The 18,886-nt window shown below is 40.7% G+C and overlaps 1 protein-coding gene across 9 annotated transcripts in view; it reads right to left on the reverse strand.

The window, feature by feature from the left end:
- Positions 1 to 2,243: 2,243 nt before the first annotated feature.
- Positions 2,244 to 18,886, reverse strand: part of ARHGEF33 (Rho guanine nucleotide exchange factor 33) — a 165,919-nt gene continuing 149,276 nt past the window's right edge. For 7 of the 9 annotated variants that reach the window (XM_073557549.1, XM_073557548.1, XM_073557546.1 and 4 more), the window contains 5 exons: positions 17,990 to 18,138; positions 14,316 to 14,483; positions 7,941 to 8,694; positions 5,992 to 6,125; positions 2,244 to 5,538 (listed from right to left, as the gene is read on the reverse strand). In XM_073557549.1, coding sequence (XP_073413650.1) covers positions 5,409 to 5,538; positions 5,992 to 6,125; positions 7,941 to 8,694; positions 14,316 to 14,483; positions 17,990 to 18,138 — 1,335 coding nt within the window. In that variant the 3' untranslated portion in view covers positions 2,244 to 5,408. Of the gene's footprint in view, positions 5,546 to 5,991; positions 6,126 to 7,940; positions 8,695 to 14,315; positions 14,484 to 17,989; positions 18,139 to 18,886 lie in introns of all 9 variants that reach the window. The other 2 variants (XM_073557544.1, XM_073557547.1) reach the window with 2 other exon arrangements.

Below are 18,886 nucleotides of genomic sequence, written 5' to 3' on the forward strand. Positions count from 1 at the left end.
TAGCCGGACCATTGGAAGGTCGTAGAGGCATGGTCCACAATCTCATTGATTGGATTATGGGTTGTTAGCTTGTTAAGGTACTGTCACACTTAGCGATGTACCAGCGATCCCGACCAGCGATATGACGCGGCCAGGATCGCTGGTGCATCGCTAAGTGGTCGCTAGTGAGCTGCCACACAGGCAGATTTCACCAGCGACATCGCTGGGGACGGGGGTCGTTACTTACCTGTCAGACGAGGCGATCCTGCATCCTCCCACCCGCGTCCACGCTCGTCTCTCCACAGGAAGCGCCGCAGGAAGCTGACGACGAGAAACAGTCCTGGACGTTCTCGCGCGATCAGCGATTACCAGCGGGGGAGCGGGTCGTTGGTAAGTATCAGACACAGTGATGTCGCTAGCAATATCGCTATAACGTCACTAGTTATAGCCATATTGCTAGCGATATCGCTTTGTGTGACATGCCCTTTACTCTAATGTCTGAAATCTCTGTTTTTGTTTGTTCATGCCCCCTATAAATTATAATGAGCTCTGGAATATGATGGTGCTACATAAATAAATAAAGATTACTATTTTATAATTATTATTGCTGGTGTATCTTTTACTATTCTGAACTACACTTTATTTATGTTGTATAAAGTTAATTTTAGACTGAATGAAAAGCGCCATGTTCGTCCATGATGCAGAATAACATGTATACATACTGTAAACCTGCTGAAAGACATCGCTGTAACTGTGCAGTGATCCAAAGAAGCAAATGACAAATGTTGATAATTTATTGCAAGCAGTCAAAAGGATTGTAGCTTAAAAGATTTATTACAAGGGTTTTTAAAGGTTAAACATTGAAAGAAAAAAGGCAAATTTTACAATAATTGCAATAGTGAAAATGCATAGATTTAATAAATGGCTTGTCCATTTTTAGAAAAAAGGGTTTGCTTTATTTATACAGTATATTGTTTTTGCACAAGCAGCACCACTCTCGTTTATGGGACAAAGTGGCAATACCAGACACTTGCCCATGTATGCGAGTGGCACTGTTTCTAGGACAGAAATAGAGCAGACCATTTTTACGCAATCGGAATATGTATGGGTTATGGCATTCTGAAACTTTTAGGGGGCTGTCACATTGTGTTCTTGTCCACGCTCAGTGTTCCCAGTGCTTTGTGTCCGAACCCTGTTGACAGGGTCAACGTGTGCTATATCGTACATCATTTTCTGGCGTATATGTCTACTGGAGGTGGACACTTGGACGTAGTAGACTGTGTCTGAGTGTTCACCTCCAGTAGGCATATACACCTGAAAATGATGTACGATAGAGTACACGTTAACACTGTCGGCACCATTATAGTCAATGGCCTAGTCAACGCATATGCCCGAATCCCGCTTTGCGGGAGGTTCAGACACAAATCCCAACGGGACCAATGAGTGTGGACAAGAACGCAATATGAAAGAAGCCTTAGGCAAGAGTGTCACATTTTCAACGCTTTACTTCTTTATTTTCTACACCATATTTACAGCTTTAACCTCAGCCACCATTCTTTAAAGGGAATCTGTCACCGATTTTTAGTGATATCATGTAAAGATATAATTCAATTGTGCGTCCCATAAGGATTCTATTAGTGCTTTTGACTAACCCCGACCCCGCACCTTTGATGCATAAATACCTTTTTTATCTTGGTTAAGATGTATGTAAATTGCCGTGGTCTGGTCTGATGGGCGTGGCTTATTCACCTTCCCTCCTCATCCTGAACGTAACTTCATCTGTGAATATTACAGATGCGGTAGTTTTTCCGCTCTTGTGCACTGGCACTGAAAAGGCCTCCGGCGCTTCCGCAGTATGCTTTGCCGATCTGTGGGCAGAGCATATAATTGGTACTGCGCATGCGCCGGTATTTTTTAGCGCAGTCTATGCCCTGGAAGTCTTCACATGCAGGACACTTCCTGGACGCCGGATGCATGCTGAAAAATCCAGCGCATGCGCAGTACCGATTATATGCTTTGCCCACAGTTTGGCAAAGCATACTGCGCAAGCGCTGGAGGCCTTTTCAATGCGCAAGTCCGGAAAAACTACCGCATCTGTGATATTCACAGATGAAGTTACGTTCAGCAAGCCGAGGGGGGGAGAACGCGAATAAGCCCCGCCCATCGGACCGGACCGTGGCGGTTTACATACATCTCAACCAAGATAAAAAAGGTATTTATGCATCAAAGGTGCGGGGTGAGGGGGAATCAAAAGTCCTAATAGAATCCTTATGTGACACACAATTGAATGATATCTTTACATGATATCACTAAAAATGGGTGACAGATTCCCTTTAAAAAGTCCTTGATGTCTGAGAACTCTAACTTACTGTAACCCACCTTCCACTTTATTATTTACCCTCTGCCTTAATTTCTATCCACCTCAAAGGTCCGACTCTCAGTCACTTTCACTATTCACCTTCCATAAGAGTGCTCTACAATCCCACCAAATACTCCTATCATTCTTCTGCCAACTTGCCACAGCTTTCTAAATGTACATACTTGGATAAGCCATCAAGATGGGTCACTAACATGAACCACTCTGGTAAACATTACTTTATACACTTTGCCTATAATGGTGGCTCTGATGACTCCAACCAGTATTGAAGTTGGTAACATAATGGTCATAATGGAAATGTGATATCCGGTATCTCCTATTATTGTTTTCATCGTTATAAAACACTTGTCTATATAAATATGAATGGATCCTTTCAATGTAAGTATATGTATGGAGTTATTCCAATGCAGACGTATTAAATATAGCAGTCTAATAATGAAAAATCAAGAACATACCGTCTGACAAATAGAAAGGGATGGGGCCAACTTTCTCCAGACCCATCAGAACTGCCATTATATTATGTATAGATACGGTATCTATATGGGCCAGGTTTATTATAAATTCAAAACTATTTTTTCCTTTTTTATTGTTATATGCCAGTTTCCTCTTTATATTAGTATATGATTTATTTAGCTTATCTGAATGGTGGATACATTGCGAAATTATTATTCCGCATCCTTTCTTATCAGGGTCTTCTTCAACATTGTGCAAAATGCAAAACTGAAAAACCTAAAGTGTTCTTTCCAATAGGATTAATTATGTCATCGCTATTGGATAGATAGGGTCCCAGTGGTGTCCCATTTGGGAACACCCCTATAACAGATAGTTATTTGATTATTTTCTACTAATTTAGAGAACCCAGTGAATAATGGTAATGAATAATATTACATTTCATATATTAAAAAAGCTACACAAGCAAGTCCCCTTTGAGTCCAGGGTTGAAAGCTGTAATAATATATATATTAAAAGCTTTTTATTAAAAACTCGTATGTTATAATTCTTTATTAAAAGAGTAGATATTTTCAGTGATACAACTGTTCTTTAGGTAGAGAACCAGTTACAGGTGCTTCTCACAAAATTAGAATATCATAAAGTTAATTTATTTCAGTTCTTTAATACAAAAAGTGAAGCTCATATATTATATAGAGTCATTACAAACAGAGTGATCTATTTCATGTGTTTATTTCTGTTAATGTTGATGATTATGACTTACAGCCAATGAAAACCCAAAAGTCATTATCTCAGTAAATTAGAATACTATATAACACCAGCTTGAAAAATGATTTTAAAATCTGAAATGTTAGCCTACTGAAATGTATGTTCAGTAAATGCACTCAATACTTGGTCAGGGCTCCTTTGGCATCAATTACTGCATCAGTGCAGCATGGCATGGAGGCGATCAGCCTGTGGCACTGCTGAAGAGTTATGGAAGCCCAGGTGGCTTTGATAGCAGCCTTCAGCTCGTCTGCATTGTTGGGTCTGGTGTCTCTCATCTTCCTCTTTACAATACCCCATAGATTCTCTATGGGGCTAAGGTCAGGTGAGTTTGCTGGCAATCAAGCACAGTGATACTGTTGTTTTTATACTAGGTATTGGTATTTTTAGCAGTGTGGACAGGGGCCAAGCCTTGCTGGAGAATGAAATTTTCATCTACAAAAAGCTTGTCGGCAGAGGGAAGCATGAAGTGCTCTAAAATTTCCTGGTAGACGGTTGCGCTGACTTTGGTCTTGATAAACACAGTGGATGACATGGCTCCCCAAACCATCACTTATTGTGGAAACTTCACACTAGACCTCAAGCAGCTTGGATTGTGGCCTCTCCACTCTTCCTCCAGACTCTGGGACTTTGGTTTCAAAATGAAATGCAAAATTTACTTTCACCTGAAAACAACACCACTGAGCAACAGTCCAGTTCTTTTTCTCCTTGGCCCAGGTAAGATGCTTCTGGCGTTGTCTATTGGTCATGAGTGGCTTGACACAAGGAATGCGACACTTGTAGCCCATGTTCTGGATACGTCTGTGTGTGGTGGCTCTTGAAGCAATGACTCCAGCAGCAGTTCACTCCTTGTGAATCTCCCCCAAAATTTTGAATGGCCTTTTCTTAACAATCCTTTCAAGGCTGCGGTTATCCTGGTGGCTTGTGCACCCTTTTCTACCAAACTTTTTCTTCCACTCAACTTTCAATTATTATGCTTGGAAAAAGCACTCTGTGAGTAGCCAGCTTCTTTAGCAATGACCTTTTGTGGCTTACCCTCCTTGTGGAGCATGACAATTACTGCCTTCTAGATATCTGTCAAGTCAGCAGTCTTCCCCATGATTGTGGACCCTACTGAAACAGACTAAGGGACCTTTTTAAACATTTAGGAAGCCTTTGCAGGTGTTTTTTTGTTGAAGAGCTGAAATAAATTAACTTTTTGCTGATATCCTAATTTTGTGAGAAGCACCCGTATATTATTCAAGATATTATTATTGGAGCAGATTACCGATCCAGGGAATCTGTATAGCCCCAGTGGCCACGATGAAGCTTGGGAACGTTTGTGCGCCCTCCACCATGTTAAGATTTTCTGGAACGTGGATGAAAATGTTTAATAGTTTTGCCTAGTCCTCATCTTTTACTCAGTGCAGGGCAGAAGCACGAATGTCTTGTATTATACGAACCATATAAATGGCACTATTTTCTGATTAATGCTTGATATTTGTGCTATTTTACCAATACTACTGTATGTGGACTACATTGGCATATCTGTGCCATTATTTTGGCATCTGGTGTGGACCTTGTGTGAAAACAATCTGCTGTGAGTACTACAATACGGAATAGTCCGTAGACTTTTTTTTCGGTCAATAGCACCGGGTACCCACAAAACACAGTATTGTCTTGAGATTACAGTCAGTGTTGGTGTTGGAGGAAGAGGGATGGAGCAAAAATGGGGCTTACATGTAAAATGGGTTCCTATGTGTCCACGATTGAGGCTCCTACACACAGCTAGTGATTGTTATAGCCCCCAAAATGCGGTTTGCCAACCACATCTCCTGTATGGAGACACAACGTCCTACTATACAGCTGTACCACGGTCGAGCTCATTGAGCAAAGCAGAGTGAACTCTGAAGATCTCTTGCCTGGTGGGAGACTGATCTATGGATGACTTCTCACTCATCTTCTCTTTGTTTTCTAGTCCAGAGGACCTAAAATCTCAGAACATAGCAGAGATACAGTTTGATATAATTCATCAGATTCAATCATTATTCCATTAAACAAATTGCAGAAAAATACATATAGTGTTTTAGCTGATAAAACAACTGATTCTGTGGTATGTACGAATATTTTTGTGAATTATTTTATGGAAGTTTTAATTCCTCCAGAACATAGAGCTAATTCATTGAGTAACCCATTTATCTAGATACTCTGTCCAGAGTAGAGTAGCTGTTAGGTGCCCACAGTACCTGGAACCAAAGGAAGTACCGTATCTTCTCCTCCCACCCAAGACCCCATATGAGGGCATTGTAGTATTTTAGCTGTCGTAAGTATACTATTATATCATATTTTTTTCTGTTGTCTGCTAATATTTAAGAAACTGGAACAATTCTGGACATTTGTCATTATTCACATTGGACATATAAAGCCTTGGCTGTACTCACTTCTTTTTAAACAGTTTTCGGAATGAGCTTCTGAAGCCACCCTTCTGGTCTGATCGAGGATGATGATCACTGAATGATGTTTGCTCCGTTTCGTCCTTATGGTAAAACCTTGCATTTCCATCCATGTGGATATCCTTAAGAGAAAAAAAGTAGATGACAGGTTAAAGACTGTGATTTCACCTCTAGTAATAAGATTTAAAATGGCAAGGTACATTTTCACACTGTTGTTCAGCATCACAATTTAAAAGAATGTCACAGCAGGTTTTTGATATTTAATCTAAGAGAAGCATGACCTAGGGTGATGTGAATTCCATTGATGTGATATTTACTAAGCTGTTTGTTGCTGTTTCAATAAAACAGTGTTTTATCATCAGGAGATTATCACTATAGGCCTAGTTCACATGCCATACAGTCTTACTCCTTTGTGAACCCTGCCCCCACTGCTGATTAGTAGCTTTCTGTCTATGCACAGTGTACAAAGAAAGCTGCCAATCAGTGGTGTGGGTGGGGTTATATAGAGCTCAGCATTCAGAAAACTGGTAGATCCGCAGCAGAGAAAACAGTGATTTTATCAAACCTACAGCAAGCAGCCCAGTAAGTGACAAATCACTGGAATCAGAGTATCTTCTCCTACATCATGCTTCTTTCAGATAACAAAGCAAAAAAAAATCCTGGTGATAGATTCTCTGTGAACAAACACAACACAGATTATAATTTCTAGTTATCTAATATTCTAAGATAGATAGGATTGGCCTTGTTTTGCAGAAAAAGGTGCCAGTCTAGTTTATTGGATGTGTCTGGTATTGCAGCTCTACCCTATTCAAAGCTGAGCTGAAATGCCAACGACATCCCATGGATAAAAGTAGAACTGTATGTGAAATAAAAAAAAATATTTTGTGTTAGTTTTATAGTAGTGAAGGTTGAGAAAAGTCCATAGATTTTCAACTATGATAAAACTTAACGCAAAACTCATATGTGAAAAAGAACTGTAATATTTGTTCCTCTATGATGTGTGAGTGAGCACACCATGTTGAATCTCAAAGGGGTTTTCCCAAAATTGCCAGTTATCCCCTTTCCATAGGATTGTGAATAACTTGCTGATGGCTGGGAGTCCAACTCCTGTGACACTCAGCGATTCCAAGAATGGGATTCTGCAGAGCCTGATCATAAATGAAGCAGTCTGCATCCCTCACCACCACTTCATTCACTGTTCTTGGGACTGCCAGATATAGCAGGGCGCTGTACCCGGCTTTCTCTAGCAGTTCCATAGACAATGAAGGAGAAGGGATTACCTGGGATTTTGGGAAAAACCCCATTATGTATTGGACTGTACTATGATAATGGAGCAGACAATATAAAGTTCTTACAAAACACTATGTTACATCATGTGTCTTGCACATAGATAAAATATGAAAGATTCTTTACTTATCATATTATAACTGGTGAAAAACAGATGCAGCATTGATGCTAAAAAATAAATTATTTTAGCAGCACCTTGCTATTATGTGTATAGCCATCATTAATATTTACTATCGTAAATATATTGGCAAAATTCCCACACTTTATCCTTAATAGTTTAGAATATGTATAGAGAAGATGGATTTGGTTGGAGAAGAGCGACATGGGTCAAAATGTGCCTACTTGTTCCAAACAAGATATCACAAAATTGGTCTAAAGTAAGCCAAGTAAGAGGTTTAGGTGTAAGGAATAGAAAAATGCCTGACATGTCCATCAAGATGAACCACATCTAGCCACTTCAATAAATATAATGCATCTTCTGCCTGCCCAATCAATTTGGTGCATCTTCTGCCCACCTAGTCTACTTTGTGCCATTATGAAAAAATTAGTGTATCAATTAGACAACTTGGTCTATTTTTAAGTCTAAGTTTAAAACTAATAATAAATCTGTCTAAATGTTCTCAAAATTACTAAATTATGAAATCACTCACCTCTAGTAAAGACCTACTTTCCACTTGTGGTCTCTGTGAAATGTAGAAAGGCCTGTGGGAGTTGCGGGTTGAAGCTGACAGACCATGGGATTGGATGCCTCGATCCTGCTTGAACTGCATCCTATTGGCATGGGTACTTCTGGTGCTGTACAACCTGGTAGACACCGTCTCATGATTTCGAGGGAACTCCTTGAGTGATCGGCTGAGTTGCTTGTTTTTTGCATGAATACCTTCATGTCTGTAACTACTGTTGCTCACCGGAGACATACAACTTCTGGCCAACGGTTGATGAGAACGGTCTGTTCGGTTGGACTCAAGCGTGAAATTGATTGGCCTTAAAAAACAAATATCAAGGCTGGACTCTGAGGATCCTGCTGAACATGACTCATAAAGAGTCCTATTAGGGAAGGTTTCTTCTTCACATGGAGTAGAGATTCCTATTATTTCACCACCATATTCAAATTCTTCATAGTTGCGGGCAAAGTTTCCATCAGGTAGAATATTGGACGAAGTTCTCATTGATCTTTCGACATCAAGCATTGCATCCACAGAATTACTTTCATATTCCATTTCAGGGATAGACTGTAAAGGGATGGAATTTGCTTCTTGATCACTCCCAATGAATGTCATTGGTGCTGCGATGTTCTCTGACCTTTCATGTTTCTTACCCTCAACTTCCCAATCAGATGCCTTTAATGGTTGGATGGTGTCCACTGGAGTCTGTCTGCTCTTCTTCATATGAGGAACTAGATGCCTTAAAAATATAAACATGAATAACTGCTTTAATTATAGTGTGTATGATATAAAACTGAGAACTTAAAGGGGATCTGTCACTGGGTCAAGAGCCCAAAACTGGGATTACCAGCAATCATGAGAACATTACTCCTCACTGTGTTTGGGAGTAAATGAAGCAGTATGTTAGCTGTCACTCCATTCAGTGTCTATGGGACTGGCAGAGGTGGCGGAGTACAGTTCATATAGACATGACTGGAGCAGCATTGGTCCCATGTAACCATGCTACTCCATCCACTCCCAGCATAGTAAGATGGAACTGGAAATCAGAGTCCCCCATCCACTCCCAGCATAGTAAAATGGAACTGGAAATCAGAGTCCCCCATCCCATGGTTGGTGGAGGTCCCAGAAGTGGAACCCCCATCAATCAAACATTTATCACATATCCCGTGGGCAGCTGATAAGTGTCTTCCTTTAAAAATCAGATTTATATGTTTTGTTTGTTGGATATAACAAAGAATATAAAAGTATTAGACATCTGCAAGGAGATACTGTATGTACGGTACTTATCTTATTAAAGATTAAAGGGGTTCTCGGGGCAAATTATATTGATGCCTTATCTTTAAGATTTTTAAAAACAGATGGTGTCATTTTTTTAACACATGCACTGAGCTTAATGGGTGAGTATGATCCAAAGAATGGATCAGAGTAATGCATTCTGTGATTACGGGTTCCCTCACATCAGCGTATTAAAAATCGCTCCAATGTTCATCCTAAAAACTTGGACAAGTGTCATTCGTCTGCCACTCTGTATGTCATGTGAGTGCAATGGGAGTGTGCAATTTTTTCCTTATGAGACCTGGCGAGTCTGATGAGCGGTATAGTTATTGACGTCACCGCTGTTCAGAGCCGCCGGGTCTCGCGGAGAAAAGCGTGAGCCGGTGATTCTGATGAGCGCTGATGTCACTACCCGGTGACTGTGAATAACAGTAACGTTACTGCTATTCAGAGTCACCGGAACCAGATTCAGGGATACGGTGGATTTTGTGGACTACGGCCAACCTGCATGGCTTTTTTTTTTTTTAATTGGTGAACCAGGGAAAGTGTAGGGTATTGTTTTTTCAAATAAAATTTATTTTTTTGAGTGTGTGATTTTTTTTCTGGGATCACTGGGTTAGTAATCAGGGTTTCTGATAGACACCTCTCCATTACTAACACCAGGGCTTGATGCCAGCAGTGATTTTTGACAAATCACAGCTGACATCAAGCCCAAATACCATTACCCCAATTGCCACCGCACCAGTACAATCTTGAAGAGCCTGGCAAAGCTCCAGAATGTGATGCACCACTTCTGGGACGGCAACGGGCTGGAAAGTTTGACATTATAAGCCTGCAGCTGTATGCTTTACCTTTGCCGATTATCAAAAAGAGGGGGACCCCATATCGTTTTTTCATGTATTTATTAGGTTAAACAAGGCTAAACATCCTTTAGTACCACATGCAAGTTTATTATATGTAGAGGGCTTGTGAAATTATATATCCAATCTATATATTCTATTTATCTATCTATCTACAATATCTATCTATCTATTCTGTGGGTTCTGGTTGTGAATTTACTGTACTTGTCTGATGAAATTTTGTGTTTCCTTTAAGTTGTGTGCGTAAAAATCAAGTGGCATACTCATTGTCCGTGTGCCATCCGATTGCTTATTTATTTATACACAAGTCAGAGCGAAACCTTACGCGCAGACCATCTGTCCGTATGTAAAAACACTCCTGTGAACTAACACATTGACTTGCATTGCTCCATGTATTCATCTGAATAAGCCCTTAGGCCTCATTCAGATGTCCGTGTTTCACGTACTTGTTTAATACATAAATTTCACATAAACCCATTATAGTTTATAAGACTATTCACATGCCTGTGTTTTTTTTTTACAGACTAAAAGCCCCGTCACACTTAGTGAGATCGCTGAAACGTCACAGATTTTGTGACGCAACAGCGACCTCGCTACGTGTGACACATAGCAGCGACCGGCCCCCTGCTGCGATCTCGCGCTCTAATGTCCTAGGCCATTTTTTGATCGTTGGTATCCCGCTGGCCAGCATGCATCGCTGGGTTTGACGCCATAACAACGACTTGCGACCTCGTTGGCGACTCAGAACTCACGCCTATCTAGGTCTGAGTCGTCAGAATAGCTGCTGTGTGACAAGGTCCCAACAGATCGCCGCATCGTTGCTGCGTCGTTGAGTAGATCTGCCTGTTTGACAGCTTACTAGCGACCATGTAGCGACATACCAGCGATCCTTACCAGGTCGTATCATTGTCGGGAACGCTTTGAGCGTCTCTATGTGTAACGGTACCCTAAGTGTCTGAAAAAAAAGACCGGAGACAGGTTCGATTTAGATCCAAAATATGGATCACAAATCACACTTTTTTTGTGTGTGCAAGAAAAAACAGATGAAACTTTGATGGTTAGGCCATGTTCACACATTCAGTATTTGATAAGTATTTTACAGTATTTGTAAGCAAAAATCAGGAGTGGAACAATTAGAGAAAATGTATAATAGAAACACATGCCCCACATCTGCATTTTTCACCAATTTTTCCTGGTTTTGGTTTACAAATACTGATGTGAAATACTGACCAAATACTCAACGTGTGAACATGGCTTAACTGTCACACTGACCAAACTCTGATGAAAATAGGTTCATTATTTCCAAGCACAAGAAAAAAAAACAGACTTCAAAATAAGGTTTTTGTGGCATATAGTGGGGAAAAAAGTAATAATTCAGCCACCAATTGTGCAAGTTCTCCCACTTAAAAAGATGAGAGAGGTCTGTAATTGGCATCATAGGTAGACCACAACTATGAGAGTCAAAATGAGAAAACAAATCCAGAAAATCACCTTGTCTGATTTGACAAGATTTATTTTGCAAATTATGATGAAAAATAAGTATTTGATCATTAACAAAAGTTCATCTCAATATTTTGTTATATATCCTTTGTTGCCAATGACAGAGGTCAAACGTTTTCTGTAAGTCTTCACAAGGTTGGCACATACTGTTGGTGCTATGTTGGCCCATTCCTCCATGCAGATCTCATCTAGAGCAGTGATGTTTTGGGCCTGTCGCTGGGCAACACGGACTTTAAAATCCCTCCAAAGGTTTTCTATGGGGTTGAGATCTGAAGACTGGCAAGGCACTCCAGGATCTTCCTATGGTTCTCACAAAGCCACTCCTTCATTGCCCTGGTGCTGTGATTGGAATCATTATCATGCTGAAAGACCCATCCACGTTTCATCTTCAATGCCCTTGCTGATGGAAGGAGGTTTGCACTCAAAATCTCACGATACATGGCCCCATTCATTTTTTCATGTACATGGATCAGACGTCCTGGTTCCCTTGCAGAGAAACAGCCCCAAAGCATGATGTTGCCACCCCCATGCTTCACAGTAGGTTTAGTGTTCTTTGGATGCAACTCAGCATTCTGTCTCCTCCAATCACGACACGTTATGTTTCTACCAAACAGTTCTACTTTGGTTTCATCAGACCATATGACATTTTTACAATACTCTTCTGGATAATCCAAATGCTCTCTAGCAAACTGGCTCTGGAATTTTTGCTTACCGTTCTTGTGATCATTTTGACCCCACGGGTTGAGATCTTACGTGGAGCCCCAGATCGAGGGAGATTATCAGTGGTCTTGTATGTCTTCCATTTTCTTATTATTGTTCCCACAGTTGATTTCATCACACCAAGCTGCTTGCCTATTGCAGATTTAGTCTTCCCAGCCTGGTGCAGGGTTACAATTTTGTTTCTGGTGTCATTTGACAGCTCTTTGGTCTTCACCATAGTGGATTTTGGAGTGTGACTGTTTGAGGTTGAGGACAGGTGTCTTTTATACTGATAACAAGTTCAAACAGGTGCCATTACTACAAGTACTGAGTGAAGGACAGAGGAGACTCTTAAAGAAGAAGTTACAGGTCTGTGAGAGCCAGAAATCTTGCATGTTTTTAGGTGACCAAATATTTATTTTCCACCATAATTTGAAAATAAATCTTTCCAAATCAGACAAGGTGATTTTCTGGATTTGTTTTCTCATTTTGACTCTCATAGTTGTGGTCTACCTATGATGTCAATTACAGGCTTCTTTCATCTTTTTAAGTGGGAGAACTTGCACAATTGGTGGCTGACTAAATACTTTTTCCCCACACTTGACACAGTACCAGCAATACATTTTCTTCAGCTTTCCCTAGCTTATTCAGCTACACCAGAATGGACCACAATGTAACAGCGGGACGAGGAGACCAGTGAAAACGGCATTTCAATCTAACTCCCTGGAGCCAACTTCAGTCCAGACACAGAAATATTCATCTACTAGATCGTCCACCCCCTTTTGGTTATCCTGCCCGTGCACTCACTGGTGGCCCACTCGACTACTTCATCAGCATCCAGACTTCTGCTGACACTTCATAAGTGACTTCTTCACTGACGTCTTCACTAAGTTGGTGCAGATACCATACACTTCATTCCTTCTCTGCTCTGCACAATTCTCCAACATCTGCTAAGGATGGTTAGGGATTCCTCTTCACACACCTGTGGCAGCTTTACAGATCAGGCACAGGACTGGCTGAGCCGCACCAGGGGTCTAGCCCCCACTGACTAAATCAAGGAAGTGCTCTCTGGCTAGTTCCCAGCTACCACTCCCACAATTAACCTCCAAAGTGTCCCACAACTGTGCTCTATCCTAAGGTGTACTCAGTGCCCCCATCTAGTGTCCTTTTTTACTAACTGCACTGTCCCTAACCTATAAATCACAATACGGCAATAAGGCTGGGTTCACATTGCGTTAGGCAGTCCATTTAACGGATTGCGTTACACCGCGGCATTAACGATGTAATGCATCCGTGAACGTTGCCATACGCTGCCATTATAGAGCGCATCGCTATGGGGGTAGCGTTAACGCAGTCCGTCAACGCTTTACAGGGCTAGGCCCTGACCCTCTTACATATACGGTATGTAAAGATGTATTAATAAGTAATGCACTTTTTTGACTATTACTAATTGATGTGCCAGGATTAATGTTCAAAAAACTTTTTTAGTTATTTGTATTTTCTTGGATGTCGAGCTCTCTACTACTTTTTGAGAAAATTTGCAATTAGCATCCGGGCGTGTCTGAATAGATAAATATAAATGTTATTCTTCAGATAAAGCCCATTTTTTAAGGTGTGAAAAGAGTCTATGCTTGTGACTAAAATGTAGATATTTTAGATGAGGAATCATAGTGGGGTGCATTTCATTCAGCTTACATTTCATGTACCGTAAGTGCTGATAGCAATCATGATGTTTCCATGGACATTACTCCCAGTCACTGCTATCCCGCCACCTGCAGTATCATACAGTTGAATTTGTGTCCACAAATTTTAATTTTTTTCCACAGCAGTGACCTCTCTGGTCAATAGTCAACAAGCTAATAAATATTGTGCAGAATTAAAAAATAATTTAATTAAGAAATCCCTCTGTCTGATTTTTAATGTTTATTCTTTAATTTAAAACCACTGTATTTAATCCACCAAGATCCTAATACATCATTGTAACCCCGAATCAACTCTCAGTAATTTCCACTGTGGGTTGACTTACATGACTGATGTTGCGGAGCCCGATGTTGTGGTATAAGGCTGAAGGGTCTCGTCAGATTGGGCAGCATTTTCTTTAATGTTCGCAGAGTTAATCAGACTAGGAGGAGCTTCGTGGCCAGACGCTGTGCACTGAGATGCAAGGCCTTTATACAGTTTAATTAGTGATGTTCTAAAAGACATGATCATTTTTGTAGAGGTTGCTATTCATACGATATGTTAGCAGCAACAAAATACTCAGCAGCTTAACATTAGATTGTCCAGGATTATGGATAGTTCTGAGTTATGTGTGGTATTGTAAGGAGCTGAAATGCAAAAATGGCCACAAACCACAGTCAGATTTCTATGAACAATATAGAAAACTATTTAGAATTGAGAGTCCTCAGTGGTTGATACCTTTTAGTGGCTAACTGAGAAGATGGTAACACATTGCAAGCTTTTGAGACTACTCAGGTCTCTTCATCAGGCATAGACTAATAAAAAATATGAGGAATCACATATGTATACACAACACAGCACAGAAATAATGCAATAGATAAGACAAGTGATGTGAAGCAGAACTATCATTATGGGAGAGGGATAAACAGTTGTGGCCATAAATTTTGGAATAGTTCATAGATAAGGAAAGTTTTATCTTCCTCTGATTGCCGGTCTGATTCTGTGTTGTGATGCCCCCACAAGGTCTGAGGAGCAAGTTCCTTATTTGATGTAAAAAGACATAAATTCATCCAATTCTAAATATTTTTCAATCTACTGACTAACATGGTACAAAGATATATATCTTTCCTGTGTGAACAATATAGTATGATTGAAAAAAAAATCTATCAAGCTCTACCGAGAGATGGAAGAGAGTAACAGGACGTGGTAACATTACATCCTTAAAGAGCCTATCCAAGAATATATATATATTTTTTTTTTACTATTGGTGGTAAAACTACCATGAAGGTAGTTGCTATCTGGCTGTTCTATGCGGTACTGGCACAGAGCAATCATTGACCGCTCTTGCCAGCAATTCAGCAGCTCCACTTCAACAAAGCAGCTCCTGCTCTGTCAACGGAGTGTGATGCTGATTGACAGCTGGTTCACTGGCATTCACGCACCATCAACAGAGCAAGTCGGAAGAGAAGCCACTGCTGTCAAGTTACATCAGCACGATCCGCTGGGTCACCAGCAGGAGCAGTCTGTGACTGTTTTGTGCCGGCGGAGATCGGCACCGGGCACAACAGGCCAGTAAATAACAACTGAATCTATGTTCAGAACAAGAATACACATATATTTATGTTATTTTCTTCTAGTAAAGAATCTAAGTTTTTTTTGTTTTTTTTAACGCCATGGACGGTTCCCACTGTGACCAACTCCTGAGGTGGTCTAGTCCATAAATTAATAGGTCATAGTAAAGAAACATTGTCTCCTTTTCATCTCTTCTCAAGATCTCCCTAAGATGCCCCTTTTCCCCTTATGCTTTATGACTCTTATTTGTACTTTTCTAACTTTAGGGCTGAGTTTCTAAGAACTGGCGCTTAGAACTGAACTGCATATTCAGATGCTGTTGCAAACACTTTATGAAGTGATAGTATTATGTCCTTGTTGCCCAAGAAACATTGCATCGCACTCAGACCAATGTTATTCTATGGGGTAATGCACATGGCCGAATTTTGCTCTAATCGAGTCTGTCTGAGAAAAAAAACATTTAATACACAATGCTGCCACGGATCACACTCCGAATTGCAAGTCAATGTGTCCATCAAAAAAATCGAACCACACTTGGATGACGTAAGAGTGTGGTCCGATTTTCACAGACTGATAGAAAGAGAATAGAGAATTTTTTTTAGTTCTTCACGTCTGTGAATATCAGATCACACTCTGATCAGAAAGTGATTAGCATAATTTGAGGAAGTACGGCCTTGAGTGACCTTGGCCTAACTTTCATTACAGGGGTTGTCCACTACTAGAACAATTAATTCTTAAACTAAATGTTCGGCCCCGATAAAATAATAAAGTCTATACTCACCTCCCGACTCCATTCCAGTGATGTCGGCACTCGCTCTCTCCAGGGTTGTGATGGGAAGGACACATGATGTCCACCACCCAATCAGTGATGGCGTCAATGGCCCCATCTTCGGACAAAGTGAACATGAAGAGGAAGTCCGGGCTGCAGCTGATCCCTGGCTTCCTCTTCATGTTCAGTTTGTCCGAAGGTGGAGACAGTGACATCAGCGCTGATGGGGCGCAGAAGTCATGTATCACAACACGGCATCACAGCCCCGGAGAGAGTGAGTGCCGACACTGCGGGAACGAGGTGAGTATAGGCTTTATTATTTTATTGGTGCCGATCGGTTAGTTTAAGAAGGGGTTGTCCTAACTGACAAACCCTTTAAGGCTCTGTTCCCATAATGAGTATTCGGTGAGTTTTCAATGTTGTAGAATTTCGGCACCTGTTATATAAATTAAGTTACTTGCGTTTTTTTCATGGCATTTTTTTACACTGCATTTTTTGCCTATTGTTGGTGTGTCATGCTTTAAATAACCTGCTTTGTACTTGATACCTCCTGGAATTTGGCTTTGACAAAATGTTATTGGTACCGTCAAGAGCTGATTACATGCGTTTTTGGTGCATTTCTGCAGTGGAAAAACGATAAACATGCATGTGCATTTTTTTGTTCGCAGATTTTCTGCATCTAATGCAAGTCTATAAGGAAAATCTGTTAATAAAACTCAGTGTATCCAAAAGAGAAATTGACATATTTCAGAAATGAAACATGCACCACAGCTCAGTTTACACTGAGTAAAAAAGAAGAACGGTGGTCATGAGATTTCTAGAAATCCCATCCACTTTGCTGGAACTGTAAGATGTTGTCTTTTTTGATGCAGCAAATATATGCAGTGTCAAAAACGCTCCAAAAACTCAATGTGGGAACACAGCCTAAACGTGTCTAATAAAGACCATGTCAATATGGACAAAGTTGTCTAAATTAGACAGGTCCCAATTCTCAGTGCCAGTTCTCTATATTCTGTTCAGTTTATTACACATACTTTCTCGTTAGTTTGTACACCCCTCCAGCCTTGTACCTGCACTTTTGTCTCCTCTTAAGGGAGCTTTACACATAGCGATTTCGCTAGCAATATCACTAAAGCGTCACCGATTTTGTGACGCAGCAGCGATATTGCTAGCGATATCGCTACATGTGATACTTACCTCCGACCGGCTCCCCCGCTGGCTATCGCTGATCGCGCGAGATCGGCCTGATCCATTTCTCGTCGTCGGGTTCCTGCTGGCGCCGACGAGCGAGCCATGGACGCAGGCGGAAGACAGACACCCTCGCCATGTCTGAAAGGTAAGAGCGACCGCCGACCGCTGCTGCATCGCTAGTGAGATCTGCCTGTTTGGCAGCTCACTAGCGACCATTTAGCGATGCACCAGCGATCCTGACCGGGTCGTATCGTGGTCGGGATCGCTGGTGCATCGCTAAATGTAAAGGGGCCTTTACTATCTGCATTTTGTTCCTACCGTAGAGTCTGCTGCTATCAGGGGGTTGGCCTGAGTTGCAAAACCAGACACAACCAAGAGACAAGAGTTCTGCTGTTTCTAGACCCTTTCTTCCTAATCCAGAAAATCTCTTGGAAACATTTAGATATAAACAACACATACTATTTTAATTTCATTTCATGAAAACATACTTTTTAAGCTTTTTCCGTTTCTGGATTAATAAATCCTCATTGTACTGGAAGAGAATGCTATAGTGTGATATAAAAACACGCAGCCTTTGGACACAAACCAAAAGCAAGTAATAATCTGGGTGCTCCTGTTCTGTATACTTCAGGACATTCTGGATAAAAAAAATAAGAAGAAAGATAAAATAAGCAGCTGCTACAATTTTAATGACCGCAGTATATTCTTATTTGCCATTTCCAAACTCTACAAAAGGTATATGACAAGCAAATACAATAATTTGTGAAAGTTGAAAATCAAAAATGCAATACTTTAATCCAAATTAATATATACAGTGGGGCAAAAAAGTATTTAGTCAGTCAGCAATAGTGCAAGTTCCACCACTTAAAAACATGAGAGGCGTCTGTAATTTACATCATAGGTAGACCTCAACTATGGGAGACAAACTGAGAAAAAAAAATCCAGAAAATCACATTGTCTGTTTTTTTTTCATTTTATTTGCATATTATGGTGGAAAATAAGTATTTGGTCAGAAACAAGCAATCAAGATTTCTGGCTCTCACAGACCTGTAACTTCTTCTTTAAGAGTTTCCTCTTTCCTCCACTCATTACCTGTAGTAATGGCACCTGTTTAAACTTGTTATCAGTATAAAAAGACACCTGTGCACACCCTCAAACAGTCTGACTCCAAACTCCACTATGGTGAAGACCAAAGAGCTGTCAAAGGACACCAGAAACAAAATTGTAGCCCTGCACCAGGCTGGGAAGACTGAATCTGCAATAGCCAACCAGCTTGGAGTGAAGAAATCAACTGTGGGAGCAATAATTAGAAAATGGAAGACATACAAGACCACTGATAATCTCCCTCGATCTGGTGCTCCACGCAAAATCCCACCCCGTGGGGT

The sequence above is a fragment of the Dendrobates tinctorius genome, unplaced genomic scaffold, assembly GCF_039654945.1.
Source record: "Dendrobates tinctorius isolate UK_male_01 unplaced genomic scaffold, ASM3965494v1 ptg000250l, whole genome shotgun sequence".
Classification (NCBI taxonomy): Eukaryota; Metazoa; Chordata; class Amphibia; order Anura; family Dendrobatidae; genus Dendrobates; species Dendrobates tinctorius.